We start from the raw sequence: 21,124 nt of genomic DNA, 5'->3' as shown, positions 1-21,124 counted from the left end.
AACATGTAATTTCTAGTGCTTGTCTCTGTGCATCTCACTTAGCGAAGCAGGAAAAGTACTGCTTTTCACCTGAAAGAGGTGATCTAGTGTAACTAATATTGTAATTACAGAACCATGTCTCCTAGGCCAGGATTCCCCTTCACAGAAACATGAACAAACAGCAGTGCAACAAAATCCTCCCATTTCCTGCTTTACAAAGTTAAGATCTGTTTATTCATGAAGATTTTAGGATTTAAGCCAGAACCATCAGGCTCTGAATTACTTTCATGAGCACAAGCATGCAAAAATGATGAAGAGATTAATTCACAGTTCTACATTTTGGATTATTAAAAATCTTTTCTGGATCTAATGTTATACAGAATATATGTATCTAATGTTACAGGGAATATATATTCTGTCAATACATCCCCCTCCATTCCGTCGCTGCACTGCCACAATTTGTGTTCAGACACCAGCAAAGAAACTCGCTATGGCAAAAACAAGGTTTTCATTTTGCCAGCTCAAGAGAGAAGAAATAAAAATCAAAATGCTACCAACATGGAGCGACAGATCAACACAGTGCAAGTGTGATTGTTACGAATGAAAACTGGGACACATCCAATCTCATAATTATTGAGCATACTGGACTATTTTTACTTCATGTGTATTCCAGTAGGAGCAAGGCTCTACACCAGCAGTGAGTGCTAAGCACAGTGCATACATGTTTTATATATTAAATGCAAAATGAGAAGGAAAATTCTCTTTTAAAGCCCCGTGAGTACGGTTTTAACATTTTTCTTTCCAAAAAGAAAATGTTCAGCAATGCTTTCCTAAAAAGCTCAAAGGCATCTCACTGATAGGCCAACCAGAAAAAGCAAAAACCAACGTCTAGACTGCTGGTGTCCCCCACTTCCCAGGGACAGAAGAGCAAAGGAGAGGAGCAGCACAAAACAGGTCAGTGGCAGGAGATGGGAGTGGGGAGGTTTGATGGGAAGGAAAATAACAGCAGGACTTTAACCCAGTCTTGCAAACCAATTAATGAAATGCCCACTTCTTTACACTCTGTATTATGTCTGCATTCATAAGATGCACAGGAGGTGATGCATAAGAGGTCTGAAGAAGACAAAGCACAAGCTTCTGTATCAGTTTATTTCCACCTTAAATGTCATCCTCTCATAAAAAGTTCGTACTATACATCCGTCCACAACTGTATCACAGCCACATTCTGTATGTCAGTTATCAAACAGTTCAATGCAACCCCTTGAATTTTTGATGCTTTAAACTCCTGGCAAAATTGGAACTAGCCCAACAACTTTGCAGCAAGAACACCACATCAGAGAGAGACTCTCGCTGTTTACACAGCCAACCAACCCATCTGCCACTTGACAAGGAGACATAACCTGCCTCAGACAGGTATCAATTTTAGTTTCTACCAAAAGCACTTTACTACAACCACAATCCCTATTTTCAAGGCAAGGTGTTTTCCCCCAGTGTGAAGCAAAACACAGTATAAGAAATTATTAATAGAGAACTAGTACAGCAAGGCACAATCAGAAATTAGATTAATACAGTACTGATGATGCCAAAATATTCAGCACATTCTTGGCCTTTCCACTTTGCATGCAATTTCTTGCTGTTGACAAAGTTATCTCAGTGAATTTCAAAGGTGAATCTTATTCCACTTCAAGTCTCCATGAGCCTGCATGAAAAAGCATTCAATCATCATCATACTGGCTATAGTTAACAGCCACTAAATAAATAGATTTAAAAGCAGTGAATGCTTCATGAGAAAGGATTATAACTGTAAATTACATTTCCCCCCCAATAGTTTGTATGTCTTCTTTAACACTACTCACCTATTTTAGTAATAACAGAATAAGGTATCTAAATCAATGCATAAAACAAACAAAAAAAGAAAAACAAAAATAAAGAAAGCACATAAGCAGAAAACCATCACAGCAAATTAATGTGCAGGCTTTGGCCAGTCTGATGAGACTGTGAGTACACAATATTTGAATGAAAAGGATTTCTGTTTTAAAGAAATCTTTTTTCTTCACTGTTCTTCAAATACACATTGATACACAACAGGAGAAAAAAGTTATGTAAGTGATAAAGAAGAGACATTATGTACATGTAACAAGTGTCCTAAGTGCTCTCTCCCCTTCCTGTTAATCAAGCCTGAGAAACACAAGACTGAGATAATCCTGGAACACTGGACAGGCTGATTAGATACAATCTGTATCTGTGATTTATGAACTTTTAGTGGTGCTAACAACACATTTCACAAGTAGGCAAGTGAAAGCTGGGAAAGCACTGCTAGAAAAAAGCCCATGCACCATTTATGCACAAATAACAAATGATTCTGGGTATGACATTTCCTTGAAGACAACTTCCTTGACTTCAAAACAAAGAGTATCCAAATCTTGGCAGGAGTACAGAAAATGACTCTGCAGACACTCAAGGTTTTGGCAGAAAAATGACTGAAGGACAATGGATTACATGAGGCTCCCAAGACGTCAAACATCCCATGTACACAAACTGCTCGAGCTCCTTCTGGAGTGACCTTCAGCCAGGGTTGTATCAGCAATCAAGATACCAAAATTGGTATGACCTTCTGGACACATCTGAGTCAGCGCAGCCTTGACCAAATCCATGTGCTCTACACCAGCATGTGCTGCTCAGCTGAGCCACCCCTGAGAATCCACTGACCCTGCACAGCCCAAACCTGCACAGGCCTTCAGCATCTTCCCACACAGAGCAAATGCTCCAACACAGGCTCCTAGTCTCAGCCTCCATGACCCTGACACTCCTTCCTCCACAAGCAAGGGCGGCTGGCACAGCTGGGCTGCCAAAGGGAGGGACTGTCTCCACTGCATCCACCTTGAGCACTGTGGGGTTTTACCTAGTGCAAAATGCCTTATTCACAACAAATCTAGGCAGGACTGATACCCTTGCAGCAAGACTCTTTGGGTATCAGAGATCATCCAGTTCACGTTATTGCTCCACCACGAATGCTGCAGCCCAGCATTACCTGGCACACTCTGGAACAGAATGGATTGGAGCTCCATGGAAGCTGTAGCATCCATTTGTTGAAGCAACTATCACCTCTCAGCATTTGCATAGCCCCCAATCCAACCTGAGGCAGAAGTATCAGTTGTTAAATTTCAAAATCTTCTCCTTTTCACAGATGTGTCTGAAGCCATCAAAGCCTCTGACTGAGAAAGGTGCCTCCATACTCCTGCTTCAAAGTGGTTTAGTGTCTTTAAGGCTAAATGAGGTAACTCACTGCCACCAAATCAAAATCAATTACTACTTCAGCCTGGAAAAATCTCAGTGCATTCATACTGCCACACTGTATGATGGTGTTTCCCCTTGTCATGCTGTATTGGTATGCCCATATAGATTTTTATTTACCATTATGGCTAAATTTTAATCAGTGGATTTTCTACACAGAATTTCTCAGGAGTCAGAGAAAAATCAGAGCCCTACCTCTACATTCAGCAAATACATCTTCATCTGGAGATGGAAAAACGGTTCCTCCGTAAGAGCCCTGTTTTTGGATGCATCCCATAATGGCACAGTGATACTCCCAACCCCAGCAGTATTTGCTACTACAGTGCAAAGATACCAAGAGACAACATTAAATAACCAAGATATTTTTAACCATGGAAACAAGAGTTAAAGAGTTAGTTCCCAGTAACAGGCAAGATCATAACACAAGGATATTTTAAGACATTCAGCATGGGTTGTCTCTTGCACAAAATTGCAAACATTTTGTTTTGACTTGCGCAGTTTATTTATTACACTCAAGTAGCAACAGAGTCAATTTTTGTGACAAAACACCAAACAAAGATTTGAGAAAGCTCTGAGGGGGAGGGATGAATTAGGGAGAACACTTTATGTGCTTTTGCAAGTTTTGCAATCCAGCTTTCCAAGGCCAGCTTTTCTTAGGGAACAAACTGGGAGCAGCTGCCCATGCTGAAGCAAGGCCAGCTTTGTCCCTCCCTGCCTCCCACCTGGACCACCAAGGCACTGCCTCACTGCTGACCTTCAGCAGTGGAAGATTCTTTGGTGGGCTGAAGAAGGGAGAGGTGTGGAAAACCAAATGCTAATGTAGAGATAACAGGGAAGAGGAAAAATTTCTGCATATTTTACACAGTAGCCTATTGTCTGAAGTTTATAACGGTAAATGTCATTACAGAAAGACTACAAGTCAAAAGTAATCCACAAAACCTCCCCAAAGTTCCTTTCAGGCCTCCTTCCAGCTTTCGTGCATTTGCTCTCACTGTCCTATTCAACATTCCCTCCAAACCTTTGTAGGAAATTCAGAACTAGTAATGCCTGTATATATAAATCCTCAAAGGTGCAAACTACAGACATCAGCCCATAAGCGCTGAAGCTGGTTTTGATCATTCACACAAATTTTTTTTTGCATTTATACAGTACAGAAGTTTTGCTTTAATAACACTCACAAGCTCTCTAAAAACCTCAAGCACAAAAAAGCACCTCTCCCTCACCTTCTCTCAACCGTATGATCTCTTTAATTACCTCTTCTGGAATTCTGGACTTAGGAGCAGGCTGTATGCTAACCAGATGCACAGTCAAAATACTGTGAAGACAAGAGTTCCAAAGAGAGAGGTTGGTTGGTATCTGTGTGATTGGCTTAGGTCCACCCAAGCAGCCAGGCACATTTTCAGGTGGCTGAGCTACACAGCTGGGAGTAGTTCACCAAACCTTTGGCAGAGATGGGGAGTTGCTGGTCCTACAAATTTATTTGTATTAATATGAGAAGATAATTCATTCAAGAATGCATAAACCTTATAAAAACAGGGGAGAGAGAAGATGGAATAACCTCATTCAGCTGAAATAAAGCTTCAGCAACAGCACTGTTAGGAAGAGCACTGTCTGGGGAAGGGAACCTTCTAGAAGCTCTAATCCTCGGAGGCTGTAACCCACTACCCAAAGAACAGCTTCCACAGAAATTCCCAAAGAGCTGGAGAACAAGCAAGCTGCTACAGGTTCAGAAATTCCCTGATCACCCAAGGTCTAAATGCATATGCTCTGGTCCCAAAAAGTCCTGATTTTCAGAGGTCATCTGATACTACAAAACAAAGCATCTCTTCAGTTAAACTTCTCTGGGATTTGAGGTTAGCAATAAAACCCAGAAATCTGCATTGCTGTAGTACAAGTATAAAATGTGGTTTATCTCACCAGGGAAGTTCCATATTCTTTTCAGATTCCCCTGTTCAAGAACATTCCTAACCAATGCTGATCAGAACTGTTTTAGACACAAGAGTAATCCAAGCTGCAAACTGGAACTGCTTTGTCATCTAAGCCTTCAATCAGTTGTGAGGTCTGGGAGGAGAAACAGACTTGTGCAGCTACAGGCCCTGGAACCAGAGTTTCTTTGGCCACATGAGATTAATGAAAGAAAACTAAATACATAGCAATCAAACCTGTCCTTGCTTCCCCTTTTCTTATCCTGGGTTAGGGCAAAAGAGAAAGAAAAGTGTCTCTCAGTATCTTAAACTTAAAAAACAGGTGAGGTTCCCAGGAAAATCTTGGGGACCACCAAAGTGCCAATTGTTGCCAACATCTAAGGCTGCAAGTGCAACACTTCAGGATGACCCCAGTCTGAGACAGATCACTGTTCAGACACTGGCCTTGTTCTCAGTGAAGTGCCAGGCCACAGTCCCCAGAGTGAGAGTTCACAGGGAATGTGCAATCCTGAGCTCAGCGCACCATGTCCAGAGTTCTTCTGGTGGACAGGGAGTGATACCCCTCCCTGCTGGTATCAAAAAGCAGAAAAGAAAGCATCCATCATTCTCTGGCTGTGGTGAACTCCGCACAAGAGAGTCCCTCAGAGCTGGAGGAATAGAGAGTACTGAACAACCGAGCAAGCTGGCAGTGCTGGGCCTTTAACAAGCTTCCTCAAGTCAAAGCGATAGGCATCTGCTGCTGCTGAAATTAGAAGGCCAAAGTATAGATTACCACAAGCATTATCTCACAGCAGGCATCTGCAGAGTCCAGAATTTCCTGAAGTACCGGCAGAATCACTATGGACAAGAGGCACGCAGAATTTCAAGGCAAGTCTGTACATAACACACTCAGTCTGACACAGAGGTCACCTAAGAACAAGCTCTGATGTAGGTCCAGTGGCTGGACTCATTTGTTTTCATGGAAGGACACCTCATGGATGATCCAAAAAAAAAAAAAAAAAAAAAAAAAAAAAGAGAGAGAGATAATGATCCTGTAGAAGCAAAGCCACAGTGCTAAAGAATTCTGAATTGCTTCATGACTGCCAGATAAATTTCTGCACACAGAGCTGAAGAGCTTGGAGCATCCAGCAAATGAAGCATCACCACAAGCACTTTGCTGGGGATACATCCCTTCAAAAGAGATTATCAGGAAAAGTACTCCCTGCTTTCTCCTAAAATATCTTTGGTGTTGAATAGGAGCAAACCAGTAAGATCTCAAAACAAAGTAAATCTACATCTAAAAGAAAGCATAAACATGTCTCAGACAAGAGACCTACAGAGTGGAAAGAAGAATCTTCAAATGTCACAAGAGAGTCACCCTTCTTAGTTTTTCTCTTGGCAAACAGATAACATTACTCATTTTACAGATGGAGTCATAAGAGACTCCCAAAAAGAGAAATATTTAGATTTTATTATTACCATCAACAAAATCTCTAAGCACTCTGGAAAACAAATATTTTCTAATTTGTAAAACAGGAGTAGCAGCTGTTTGTTTCTCTGAAAAGTTACTGTTGGCCCATGATGCTTGAATTGCTTTCTGTGCTTTCAAAATAACTGCCCCTCTCAACAAAGCCTTGAAGCAGAGAAGTCTCATCTCCTCTTTGATGCAGTTCCAACTCCCCCGTTCCAGGAGAGCAATTCCATACTGCTCTGACTGAGTACAGACTATCTGACTTTTCCAAAACACAATGTTCCATCCATGTAAGACAATTTCATTTGGACATTAGATTGAGATAACAGGAAAAGTACATCCATCAGCAGCTGCATGTTCCCTTTGTCATGCCGTTTTCTTTTGAGTATGAAACAACCTATATAGGGAAGAGGAATTCCTGTATTACAGATGCTGACAGTCCCAGGCTCTAATAGTTGTATACAAGCCCCTGCAGTCATCAAGCTGTTCCCAGCTGTGCTCCAGCACAGCCCACCCAAACACCTGGAACCCCACACGCAGATCCCCATCACTTTAAGACTCTTTGAGAATCTCCCTCAGTAATGCCAACTTGCAGGGCGAGCTATCCCCAACAAGTTCCAAAGGCAGTACCACCACACAGGCAGAAACAGCACGCTCAGGCCATGTGGCTTCATTTAATCCAAAACCAGCCTGGGGGGTTTTCCTGACTTTTAGGGAACCCAGCTCTCAGGAGACATGCACTTCTAAGACCAGATCCATTCCAGCCAGTCTCAATTGAGAGTCCAAACAGAATAAATATGAAACAGGACAGAGCCTCACCACTGATCCAGCAGGTGGTCCAAAATTTCCACTCTAAATTCCGGGGAACGGTGGGGAAGCACGCAGGAACCAGTCAAACCGGAACAAGACAGTTTTAAACAAGTCATGCTACATTAGGCTCAAGCTGTAAAATTTTCATCTTCCAGTGAAACAAGTGGCTCTGCCGTCTCCAGTACAAATCCTACTCATCGCTTCTCCCGTGGCACAAACAATCGAGGACATTCCGTGATGGGCAGCAAGATTTGCAGTGTCTGACCTTACACTACAGCATTTAAACCTCAGCTGAGGTGCAGCCTCTCCTTTCCCTGGTTCTGCACTATCACAAGCTCAAACCCCCCAGGTTATTTCTGACATGGTCAAGGAAGCTGCAAAGTGACAGATCCTGCACAGCAGCGGCTCCACAGCCTGGCTCCCTGCGGGAAGCCAAGGGGAAGCGTATGGGGAAATGAAATGTTCCCAAGTTTCTTGACACCAGCCCTGGTGATCACTGCATCCTCCTCTGCTTTCAAAGGGCACCACATTCAAGTAGAATCTGCTCTAAAATATTGATTTAGAGCAGATGTAGTTTAAAGAGAGTTTACAAGGAAAGCACTTTTTGATCTTTTTTTTATGCTCTAAAGGGAAAGCATGAAAACAAAAAGCAACGTTAAGTCATAAAAAAATAATTGTTGTAGACCTCAGCAATTTTTAATTCCCCTTCCTTCACTAAACATCTGGGTTTTGTTAGAAAACACTATAAAATGATTTTCCAAAACCTTTGACATGCATTGAGCAGTCAATAGGACCCAAAAGCTCAGGAGGGAGGGTTTCAAACCTAGTAAGTGTTGTTATTTATTAAGCCCTAGAAGCGAAATTGGTGCAACCATTTTCTCCTGCCTAACCATTCCCTGCTATTTACAAGGGCACAGGGGTAAGGAGTTAGCATGTTAAGACAATGCTCATTTAATAGAAAAAAAGGACATTACACCAAGGAAACTATTATTCAAGCAGACTCAGTCTGATGAGCCAAGAAAAAGCTGCCTCTGCACAACCCAGGGCTCTCGAGACACCTATGCGATTAAGTTACTTCAGAACAAATTAGTGCTCCATAAACTGATTAGACCATAAATAAGCCCAACAGGAAAGAGAGAAGCCACTGACAGACACAGCATCCTCCCGACAGCAGCTGAGCTCTACAGCTCTCATTCAGAATGAACATCAAAAAGCTGTCAGTGCCAAAAGGATTTGTGGCCTTTTTACTCCCAATTCAAAGTACGTCAAAGCAGATGCAATATCTACAGTAGATAACTAATCACAAGAATCCTATACTTTCATTTTCTCTCATCACTCAAAGCACAAATTGCAGCTCTCTCCCCGACCTAATAATTATTCGTATGGCTGCGTTTTGTTCTTCTCCAGCAGCAGCAGGAAACTTGATTGGAGCTGCAGGAACCCAGCCAGTGACTATCCAAGCTGCTGTTGTGATAGCACAAAGCAGAAGCCAACTCGGCAGGTAATTGGAGTTGGAAGTCAGAGAGATCTTCCTCAGTCAGCTTGAAATAGTAATTTCATAGGGGAGAAAATAGGTTGCCTTTATCTACCACAGGTTGCCAAAGGAAAACTTTGATCCTAAGAAAGATAGACATAATAAATACCAAGACACACTACCACAAAAAAGTATTAAAGGTGGGGTTTTTCAAGTCTGCAGCAATTCAAAAGGCATTTGGAATCTTCTCTGGAGTCACTATTAGGCACGCAATCACTTAGGAAAGCACAACATTCCCTTGTTAGGAAGGAGTACTTCCAGTGCTCAGCAATTATAGTCTCTTGCCCACTGACTTAATGCTTTGGAAAGTCTCAACTACCATCCACACTGTAATGAGGGAATTCAGTCATGCTTCCAGAGTACTCCTAGGGAATCTTGGAGGGCTACTGCCAACAACTTCTGCTTCCTAATGCCATATTTCAAGTAATTCTAACGTACATGGAGCCCCTTCTTCATTTCCCTAAACTTCACACTCATGGAAGTAATTCTGAAGCATCAGAAGCCAAGAGAGAAATCTAAATGCTTGCAGAGCTGAAGTCATGGGGGATTCCATAATCAGAGTGTCCAGCAACACCAGTGAGCTCAGTGTTAATGCCAGCTGCCAGCACCGCTCTCATACGAGACTGGGGGAGTTCTCCCCCACTGTCCCACAAAAAACTCCAACTAACAACGTCCAGCAAGAAGCCAGAGGATGGTCATGAAGAAGAGGAATGAGGAATGAAGATTCACTTGTGTTTGCACAGGGCCAAATGTTAACCTAATGGTCCACTGAATCAAAAGATTGGACGCGTACTGGACCAGGAACACCCACGCTTCGCAGAAACTGGGATCGTACAATTTTATTTAGCATATTATTGACCTGCTTAGGATCTGTAAGAAAAACATACTGGCCTTAAATATTACTCCACAGTGATATTAAGCTGGTTTAGTTTTCAGTCACAGACTCCCCTTTCCCTTTCAGATTCAAATACCCCCACACAAATAAAGTCACAAACCCCCAAAATATAAAAAACCCTTACAAAAGCCTCCCCCATTCCTCCCAAAATCCAGTAAAGTCCAGTTCAGCATCCCATCATTTCCAGGTGATTATTCTGAAAAAAAACCCTTTTATGCCACTCTCACGTAAAGTTCAGCACTTATTGGAAAATTTCTGCCCAAGTAAACCCTGTAATCATTTCAGACACCAGCACACTCGGACTGGAGTTCCACAGCATTAAATATTGTGCATGAAAGCAACAGTTAACACAACACAACTAAATGAAATAAACATTACAACTAACTTCTGATTTTGTTAAACAGCTCCAATAGCCTGAAAATAAAAATCACCAACCCTAAGTATGTTTTGATGAGCCAACAGCAAACTTACACCTATGAGTTTGGCAGTCAGAGGAAGGTTTTCACAAATTCTGTGATCATAACTGATAAACCTCTCTCTTCATCATGAGACCCATGTCAAAAGGAAAGGAATGGCCTCTCCTGTGATGTGATGATTTGGAAAGAAACTCTCAAATTCAGCAAAGGGGATTATTAAAACCTTGAGAAAGATCCATACTCAGTTAATGAAGACTCACAGTCCCCCATTCACCAAACCCCTACCCCAGACAGGTTCACACAGACAAGCTCAGGACACCAGAAGAGTTTTAAGCTCTTTCTTACAGTAAAACCAATTTTGACAATGTTGGAAAAGGTCTGTCTCAAATAGGCTGATTTTGTCAAATAGGGGACATCACAAAATTTCCTGAATGGTGCCTAAGCACAGAGTTAATAAAATAGGTCTTAAAGTCAAGTGCAGAATGTTGAAGAGACGTATCTCTCTTTTAACAATGACAACTCTGAAAAAACTTGAGACTTACTACCCTAGGCACTGCTTTCCCCCCAAATACACCCATATACCCTCAGAAGGCCAAACATTTCTGAAATTTCTTCAGCACCTCAGAAGGCAGAGTGGCAAAAAACAAGTGCTTAGTGGAAAAAACAAAAGGCAGTGATTCATATGCAATTAGCTGAGCTAAATTTACTACTGAAGCCATTGCTACTCCAGCTGTCCTTGACACCTGCACAGTAGGGACAATGGAACATGACAAGCATCCTCTTACCATCTATTGCAGTGTTCAGGCTGACACACGAACTTGAAATTGGTGACAGCTACAGCTCTTGAGCTGCTGCATTAATGCAATCAGCACAAAACCAGCCATGCACCTTATTCAAGCCTCCATTTGTCAGAGACAAAGCCAGTGGAGGCAATCAGGGCTTCTCCTACCTCTGCTAGATCCACCACCCAAAAAGCATTAGCACTCTAAACATTACATGTCTTTTTACTCACATATTCAGTTTACAGTGACAGACAAGCAGAAAAAAACCAGAGAATTGGTATCTGAAAAGTTAAAATGAAGGATGTAAAGGGAGGAAACTTGTTAATATCCTGTGCAGCACAAGTTTCTGCTGTTTCATCTTCCTTAAATACGAATTAGACTGAAAGACTGAGAGCACAACTAAACTTCTGAGGTCAAGTTGCACATTATTTGCTAAGAACTAAGCAGTTCACTTTTTATTAGCCTATGCTTCTTCATTTACACAAGATACATGCAGAAACACTTCTCAGTAAAACAATTCAGGCTCTGGTGCCTAAGATGTGAGAAAAGCTGATGACAGCATCTTAAAAATCTAAGTGTCCTTTCCGTGCATGGGAAGAGCACTCACTAAGAATCACTGCACCACTGTTCTGGCACACATCCACCAGCCCTGCCCCAGACAGCAGCACAAATACACAAAAGCTCTTTTCTAAGGGTTCAGAGAAAGTGCAAAATACATTCAACTTGACACATCTCCCTGAATCCAAATGCTCAGAGGACAGGCTTTAATGTCCCAGACCCTCTGCTATCTTTATAAGGACACCAATTTGTACAGCACACATATTTTATCTGCACTACAATAACACCACAGATGAACATTAACCAGATTCCATGTGGTGTCTGCCAGGTGTTTAAATATTTTGCAACTCAAATGCTGAAATACTATCTGCAGTCTAAATGCTTAAGATTATCCAGTGAGAACATGTGTATATTTCCATCCACTGTGTAAAACACATTTTTTCCCCATTTGTTACATTTTAAGCAACAGACCAGAATTACCAACATACACTACGGGTCTTTTCTGAAGGTCGATGCCATCAGGAAGATTTAACTCACAAAAGCTTTCATTTTCATAATAGAAACACTGAAAAATATTTACTGTAACTTCTAATCCAAAAGACTCCACATTTATCTGCAGAAGGCAAGCCCTATATAATGTTCAAAGAGAACAAGCTCTAATATTGTGTATTTTGGTGAGTTTAGGCATATACTGTGTATGGTGTGTATTAGAAGAGAAAACATAATCCCATACTATGTATTAAACAACATTCTTCTCTTGGTCCAAGACAGACAACACTTTTCTGAGAATGGTGTAGGTTCTCTCCTTCTCTCTCCCAAGAGGTATTTCAGTGAGGTACATCTCAAACAAACCATCCTCCTGTGTGAGTGCCACCACAGAACTTCCCCTCCAGTTTGGCCCAGACTCTACCCACTTCTTGCTTCTACGAAAAACGGGTTGAGAAGAGAGATAGCAAGACCTTTTGCAGCCTGAAATATATTCCACCACCAGAATTCTGACCTGGACAGTTCTATGCACTAGTATGTTGCTAGGTTAATATATTTACTTGGCTGCTTTTCCTCCTTCACCCACACTAAACTTCAGGTAAAAATTTGTGTAGTATCATTATTAGCAACAAAAGTGAAAGGCCCAAAGAGATCAGAACATTTTTTATAGCATGTCAGTTACCTTCTGAAGAGGAAAGAAATATCACTCCAGTGAGAAAGAACAAAAATACTTTTTGTGTTTTTATCCCCTGACTACTCTATGGCTCGTATAGAACAGTCAGCACTGACAGTCAGCTTTCTGAACAGGGGCAGGAAGGTCAGATTATCTCATACCTGAGCTTACAGACCATTTTAAACAGGTAACTGGATTAAAGCTATATACCCCAGAAAGAAAATCCACTGCAGCCTCTTCATTCAACAAATGTATCCTACTAGCACAGAATAAACTGGCAGCAAGGTAAATCAGCAGTAGTACCCGAGTTCTTCTCCACTCAGGATCACCAAAAACCAGGATTTGCCCAGTGTCACATACCTTCGATGCTTGAGGAGTAGAGATGACGTGAACAGTGCTGGGCTTAACTCCATTTGCCTTAGGTCGCTTATAAAGGGCAAATCTGCTTTTCCTGCGCCCCCTGTCACCATTAGGGAGGGATCCATTATATCTGGAAATAAAGGAAAAAAGTTGAGCATAAACCACCACCAGTTTGGAATGCAGGAGAGGAGAGAGCGGTAATTTGGCCACAATGTTCTGGTATCATCAAACGCACGGGGCAAAACAAAAAAAAGTAACAACCAGGCTAAGCTTGCTTCCTGAATTATGAGCACTCAAACATTCTTTACCTACCAATGGTTGAAATTTTATTCTCATTAAGAAGATAATTAACTACAAATTAAATACTTGGTTTTTCAAGCACAGAAACACCTCCTCATCTCTAGAATCAAAGGAATTTGGAAGAACAAACTCTGCATCTTCACTTTAATTTCAGAACATGAGGAGGTTTCAAATGTTTTTACCCTACCACCCCTCTCCCCACATCTCGTGTAGGAGTGGAGGAAGAACAGGGGCAACTTGGAAGACCAAAGTAACTTAGGGGCAAGTAAAACTATGTGAGAAGGAATATTACTCACACAGAATGCTTTTCTAGTTGTGTTCCCCCCCTCTTTTTTTAAAAAAAAAACTTTAATCCTAAAGGCTTTATCTATTATTAAAGAAAGAGGATGCAAGTGTTTTTAATTCATGTGACTATCTGAAGCCTCACTAATGACTTTCTTTATCAGGTGTAACACAGGAGCCCTTGACAGTTCTTTCATCTCTCCCTGAGGACACAGACCCTATGGATTAATTATTCAGAGAAGTCTGAAGCCTCAAGGGGACAGAGCTCCTTCCCCAGGGAAGGGATCAACTGGAATTTTCTTTGCACTGCACAAGCACAGAATACACCACCACCACCTCACCCCCAAGATTTAGGTCAGGTAGAGGCTTTTCACCATCATTCCTGCCAACTCTCAGCTGGTCTAGGAGGAGCTTTCAGGGCTTTACTACCTCTTCCATTCCTGATCCTGAGATTTCAGACTTTTGCCCAAGAAACTACAGATGTTATTCCACTGATAAATCACTTCTGTCTTACTGGTGAGGTCTGTTCTATACTGATCTCATGTATCTCTCTCCTACAGTCTTTATGATTAAAGGCTAACGTTGCAGGCAGAAAAAGAATATGAAAAAGAAAAGCAGCAATGCAACAACCCAGAGTATTTTTTTTTCTTATCATTACATCCTGTATATGTAACTATTTGAATAACAAGAGAATGCACTTTGAGAGCCTCCCACCCTTCTGCAAACCAGCAGGAAATGGGCAATGGATGAAAGCAAGAGACCTCATTGCTGGGGCTCTGGAGAAGGCTCACTGCTCACTCCAGGCAAGGATCACCAGCTGTCCCACGGGGAAACAGCTCACAATGCACAGCCACCACGTCTAAACAGCAGGAATCCCAAATGCAGGACTGCTGAACGACTGAGCACAAGCAAGAACAGATTTAAGATCAAAATAATCTCAAATCTCAGTACTGTAGAACATAAAACTCAGACATTTAAAAAATGCACATTCAATACATGATGCTGAAGCCACATAGAAAGTTGAGAGACTTGCAGCTGAACTTGTCCTCTCACTCCCATTTTCACAGGGAAGACTACTGTGTCTTTCTGGAATATTAAAAGAGATTCCCTAACACAGCACAAAAGCAACAGGAGTAAATCACTACTATTTCATGCCAGGCCTACTTGCACCTTGGAAATTTGTTATTAAGGCTATTCCAGAGAAGTGCAGCACAGTGGATCCTCATCACAAGAGACCAATCCCTAGAAAAATACATCAATATGTTCCACAGGCAGCTTAAATACCAGCACTTAAAATAGGAGTTATTTGATTCTCCACTTGAATCTCCCCGGATATATGCACATGCTTTCTTTCAAAGACACTATTATCAGGAATATGCCAGCAAGTTTTAACTTGTTGAAGACAACATTCTTTCTACAAGTATTTTTATCTGGAAACCTAAAAAAGTAACAATTCCCTCAGAAATAATGTATAACGACTATATATTACCACTGCTAGCTTTACATCCTGTAACTTTCAATTTTTCTTATACTTGTGTAACTGCTAAACAGTACTGAACTAAAGTAGTTCCACTGGAAGTTAAAACCAGGCAAGTGGTGTTTTATTGGTTTGGGTTTTTTTCCTCATTTTCAGAAAACAATTTTAACTGGGGAAGGCCGCTCTAATTCATTTCTGTGGGATTTAATTACTTTTAAAAGAGAGAAATAAAGAAGCTCAAGGTTAAAAGACCTCTTGGAAACTTCAAATAGGAAGAAAATACAAGCAAAGTGAAAGCTGAACTCATTTATCCTGATTAGCACTGACAAATTTTCATGAAGGTTTTCCTTGTGCCCATTTCTACATTTCCTTTCCACAAAGGGCAAGAGGAATTGAGTGGTAGTTTTATTATTTGTTATGCTTTAATTATAGACCTGCAAGTTTGATTTTGATTCGACAGCGGTAGAAAGAGCTGGGACAATTCCTAGGGATACACACGTTTTAGAAGGGGGGGGAAAAAAGAGTGTGAGAAGTTGCCTCTCTCCACAGCCAGCAGATGCCTTCATTTTTCCTGCACCAGGCCTCTCAACTTGTTCCCCACAAACCAACCCTCCTCATGGCACTGTGGCCACACCTTTCCTTCCCACCCCCGAACAAGCTCCATCCCCAGTGACCCAGCAGTAATGCCCTGGGATGCTGCCAGCCGTGGCAGGATTGCTCCCTCCCACCCTCTCTGCCCTGCTCCTGAGGCAGCAGCCCCACAGCCTTGGCCCATCCCTGCCTTTCTGACAGGAGCTGTCCCACAGGACACAGCAGGATTCAGCACCCAGGAGGAGGAATAGCTGCCCACACCTTGCTGAGCCAGCTTCTCTAAGCACAGGCACAAAGAACTACAACAAAACCTGCCCTCTCTTCTCCAGTGCTCTCAGCTCTTCCACTGAGCAGTGCCTGGGTGAGCAGAAAGTGCCTCCCTCTGAGCAGCAACAGGATGGAATCACAGATGGAGAAGGGACAAGGACTGAGGCCACAAATTCCCCATCACAAAACACTGGGAGTCTCCAAGCTTCCCCACAACCAACAGAAGCTTCCTCTCACAAAGCTCCTCCGCAAGCAGGAGCCATTTCCCTTCTCCTTGCACTCTTCCAATGGCTCCACGATCAGCTTAGGGACCAGCACATTAGCACACAACTTTTTGCTTCACAAGAAGGCCAGTACTACCAAAAGAACTTGCATCTGAAATTCTCCTTCATCGCACCAAAAAGCCTGGAACAAATGTTGTTCTCAACTAATAAAACAAACAAGGAAAAAAAATCAAATTTCACAGGGACAGAACAATCATCTCTGAGAGCATCCTGCCCACATGCAGATCGATGGGGCACTTCCAAAGTTCTCCAGATGTTCATCAGACCAATACACGTGGAAGGAGTGGTCCTGTACTTCTGCCAAACACTTCTCAGTGACAGCAGTACTGGGACAAGCTGCATTATGAAACCTCCTGGGATAATTATCTCAGCTGATAGCACTATTCCTTGCAAATAAGGGAGTGGTGCTGGCATGGGCTATGGGCACCATAATTATCAAAGCCAGTTTCCTACAGATTTACATCAAACACTTGAAGAGTTTGGTATACAATGAGCTGCAAACTCCAATTAAGCTTTTCCCATGGCTGGGATATGTAATGAAAGCCTCTCCTCCGCCTGGATTCGGGGCTGTCTGGAGAGCAAGACCACACATGCTCACTCCCACAGTCCACTGTGGCAAGTTCCTACTTTCTACAAGTCTTGTACTACTTGTACTACTACAAGTACTTGTCTACTTCAGAGATCAGCAACAAGCTTTGAACTGTGTGTCAGAGAGCTTGTTACACAAGCTTTTTTGGTTTATGTTTACTTTGGTTTTGTTTTTTAAAAAAATCCAGGCTAGACAGTGGCGAAGAGTAAATGACAGCTCTGTTACTTGGCACGAGAGCTTTAAACCTTGACCTGCACCTTGGAAAGTTTGATGTCAACTCAAGGAAGTCATCCTTAAAATTAAGGTATATGCTAGCTGACATTGAAAGTGCTGCATGTAGCTGATTTTTTTTTGACAATGCTATCAAAATACAAGTCATCATAAAACTTAAATACTTCTCCATACCTATGCAAAATACCTCCCAAAAGACTAAAACTGAACAACTCCTGATTCTCACCGATAATATTTCCCCCAGATAAAAAGGAGTAATTTTACTTTGCTTTCCTCGTCTATAACTAACAGATCTATGGCACACCTCATCATTTTTGGATGAAAACCATCCAAAATGACAGACTTGGCTATAAACAGATGAGATGCTGCAGTTGTTTCCATAGCTCTAGTGAGTCAAACAGCACATCTTTGCTCACTAAACAATAAAGCTGCAGAAGTGAAGTCAGACTTGAGTAAATCTTCCCTTGTAAGTACATTCTGATCCCATATTTGGTAGAATCCTGTAGTACATTCTCCACACATACCAAAATTCAGTTTGTGCTTACATTGTATTTTTACCATCCCTGAACCAGTGTGGTCCCACACTGGTGCCAAAAGCAGCACTCTCACCTTTCATTTCTTAATTCATTCCCACTACTTCTCTCCTTGGTTCATATGAAGGAGAAACAAAACTAGATTTATGCTTTAAATTCAGTTTTAAAACCACATTCCTCACTCTCCAGCCCATTGCAAAACCACAGAAGCACTTTTATCAGCAACATGGAAAACAGCAGAGAGAGCAGGAGAGATTCCCTTGGAAGCACTGCGAGTCTACAGCTATCATGACATCCATGACATATGAAGGCTAAAGATACATTATTCACCTTTGCAATACCCAGTCCCAGAGTTTTTCACGGCTCCACACTCAAGTCCTGACTAACTGGAAAACCCTCTGCTGCTGAAGCATCCAACACTCCCTCCCTTGAACACACATTAAAAGGGAAGAAGCCACATGTTTATAGCTTATAGCAAAACACAAACAGAAAGCTTCAACATATGCAAAGTTGACAACAAAATAAGCATATTTGTGTCTCCTTTTATATAATATCACTGCCAGTACTTCACAGTCTTTACACCCTCTCCCCTTGTAACAACCTCAACAATTCATTTTGTATCTAGCAGTATTTCAGCAAAAAAATGGCTAAGGATTTCCTTTTGGAAAAAAGGAAAGAATTCTTTCAAATACATTCTTCTGCATCAGAGCTTCAGAAAATAAGCAGTTGCTGTCTGCCAGTTATCTGTGAATTTCAGTGAAACAGAACAGTGAAGTTATTCTCAAACTTAATCTCATGGGGAAGAACTGCCAAATAGCAAAAGCGAAGCTAAGGAGAACTTCTGTACCAACAGGATACTCCTGGTTCATTTCCTCCTTTGAACTGTGTTCTCTGGTGCTGTATCAGCGTCACAGATATTAACTCAATATGAATTTAGGTCTCAGCTTGTCTCCAGCTGATTGCATGCATCAATGTCTGTCTCAGAAGCAGCCTCCACCTCCAGAGGTACCACTGCTAATCCCGTTCCTGTTGGGAGTTCTGGCAGTGAGCACATGGCTGCTCCTTGAACAGTGCAGCGCTGCACAGACCACTACAACAGATTGCAACAAACACCTTTAATGCTGGACTTTCTTGGAGGCTGGAAGGAGGATGCTGTTTTATCCTTGTTGCCCTCATCCCCTGGCACTCAACAAGCCTTGAGTGACCAGAAGGTTCCCTTATGTCTTCCCAGGGTGCCCTTTCCCCACTGCATCACATCATCTCTGGAAAAATGTACAGCTGCTTCCTGGCCACAGAATGACAGAAAACAGAGCTGGCAGAGTCACCTGCTCCATCCCCAACTCAAAGGCTTGATCCAGCCAATCCATGACATCTCTGTTTCAGTTAGTCGGGAAGATCTGGGCCTCCCCACTGTGTTTCAACATCTTTAGTTAAAACTTTCCCCATGCACACAGCAAGGGAGACCCAGGTCAAGCAAGTCTCCTGCACTTCCTGCCAAATCCACCAAAGAGCTTCAACAATCTATTCTCTCTTCTTCTCACAGCAGGCTCACGTGCTAGAAGATGAATTCCCATCAGATTTTTCTTCCTTTCTGAAGGAAAATGTTTTAAGTAGTTACAACAGCAAAACTAAAGCAGTATTAAGTAGAAAGACTGCAGCAATAAGCAACTCATGGATAACCAAAGGACTTCCATCCTTGGATTACCAAAAGCCACTGATCCAAGACCTTTGGTTTATGCAACCTGGGATGAAGTCCTGAATGAAAGACACAGTCCCACCTCAGACTGCTGGCTAAGACGTCTCCATAGGCATAAATGCTTCCTAATCACTACCAGTTGTACAGCTTAATAAAGCCAGTCTTCCTGCAGAGCAAGAAAATCCAAACCAACAAGTTCCAAAGTCCCAAATAATCTCATCTCTTTACCCAATTAAAAGCAATGTTTTTGCATCTGTGAACTTGATTATCCCTGAGAAAGGTATGTTGGAGCTATTAATTGTGGCTATAATCAGTTTGGGGTTGGTTTGGTTTTTCTTTTCTGCTTCTGAGACAAGTGTTTGTTCTTACAACTTGAATTTGTGAAGTCATTTTACTATCATAGAACACTTCAGGAAGCATTCCCTTCTCCAGCAGTTTTGGAACACTCATTGGCATGGTGATTAGTCCTGTGTGTGTTCATCACAAGCCTTCTCTTCCCCAGCACCAAATTTTAGTACTCCTTGCTTTGTTTACTGCTCCCTGTACTGTCCTCGAGCCTTCTCAGAGGCTGCAGTGATTCAGTGAAATGCAGCCTGGCCTGATCTGTGCCATGACCCCAGATTTTTCAGAGAAAAGGCTGACTTGCATCACTGGCTCGTGATTAGGAGTTATTTTTAATTACTTTTTTTAGCTACCTTTCAAAAGTTGCTCCTACCATCAGGAACCCAGCAGTGAGCTGGCCCCAAAGTCTCATGCTATATGCACAGAGCTTTTATGTTCCAGCCAGCCCCTCTCTGATCAGAATCACAAGTATGGATTAGCTGAGCACACAGTAAAAGGTTATGTACACCATGAAAAAAACAACAAACAAAGCTTTCAGAGGCACCTACAGCAGATCAGATAAGCTAGAACCTACTTTCCTCCTTCACAGGGTATACAAATTAAATATAACCTTATCTACTGGAAACACCACAAGAAGTCACATGTGCAGTAGCTGAGGTTCTCCAGGGTGACCTTAATTATTCCCTGGTGTTCTGAAACAGAACTGGTCACTCTTCTGGTTTGGGGGAAAAAGCTATTCCTGGATGTTGTGGCCTCCTCCTGTTCCCCCCACCTCCACCCACCAAGCAATGAATGAATCTGGTACCCTACAGATAAGGTTAATTCATTTTTTAATTACTCCACTCCACACATTTTCCTCCACCACCAGCAGGACTACCCTGCTATTATAACAGCTGTAACAGAAGAGTCATAAGAAAATCAAGTTTGTTTCAGGGAGAATATTTATAGAAACTACAGCTGACTAATCCTCATGCATGTTTGGCTTACCTAACACAGGCACTTCAAGAAACATGCACCTGATCTGTATTAACTGCACCCTACACAAAAAGTTAAAGGATGCTCTTGGCTTGCAAATACCAAATGGGTTGTGTAAGAGCTGCTTTTAATCAGCTTTATTTACACCACACATCCAACTACCTCCAAAATTCCCAAAACTCCTTGCTATTTTGATGCTCTTCTCCTCACTGAGGGGCAGAGGAAGAAATTCTGGAGTAAGAAAATACAGAAGCAGCAGAAGCAACCAGTCCCCAAGCGAGGGGCACAGGAGTCAGGGATCCATTACTGCAGCTACTTGTCACAGAAGACCAGGGAGATCCAGTCAGGAATACAAAAGAGCTGGTGTTTCTTCTAGGCTGGGAGGAACTTTCTGC

General features: G+C 42.0%; 1 protein-coding gene across 3 annotated transcripts in view; it reads right to left on the bottom strand.

Moving 5' to 3' along the window:
- Window positions 1-21,124, bottom strand: part of PELI2 (pellino E3 ubiquitin protein ligase family member 2) — a 64,135-nt gene that overhangs the window by 25,922 nt on the left and 17,089 nt on the right. For all 3 annotated transcript variants that reach the window (XM_039552577.1, XM_039552578.1, XM_039552579.1), the window contains exon 2: window positions 13,163-13,292. In XM_039552577.1, the coding sequence (XP_039408511.1) occupies window positions 13,163-13,292 (130 nt within the window). The remainder of the gene's footprint in view (window positions 1-13,162; window positions 13,293-21,124) is intronic.

The sequence above is a fragment of the Corvus cornix genome, chromosome 5, assembly GCF_000738735.6.
Source record: "Corvus cornix cornix isolate S_Up_H32 chromosome 5, ASM73873v5, whole genome shotgun sequence".
In the NCBI taxonomy this organism is placed as follows: Eukaryota; Metazoa; Chordata; class Aves; order Passeriformes; family Corvidae; genus Corvus; species Corvus cornix.
Note: the sequence above shows the minus strand (reverse complement) of the source record. Positions and strands in the feature narration are given on the sequence as shown.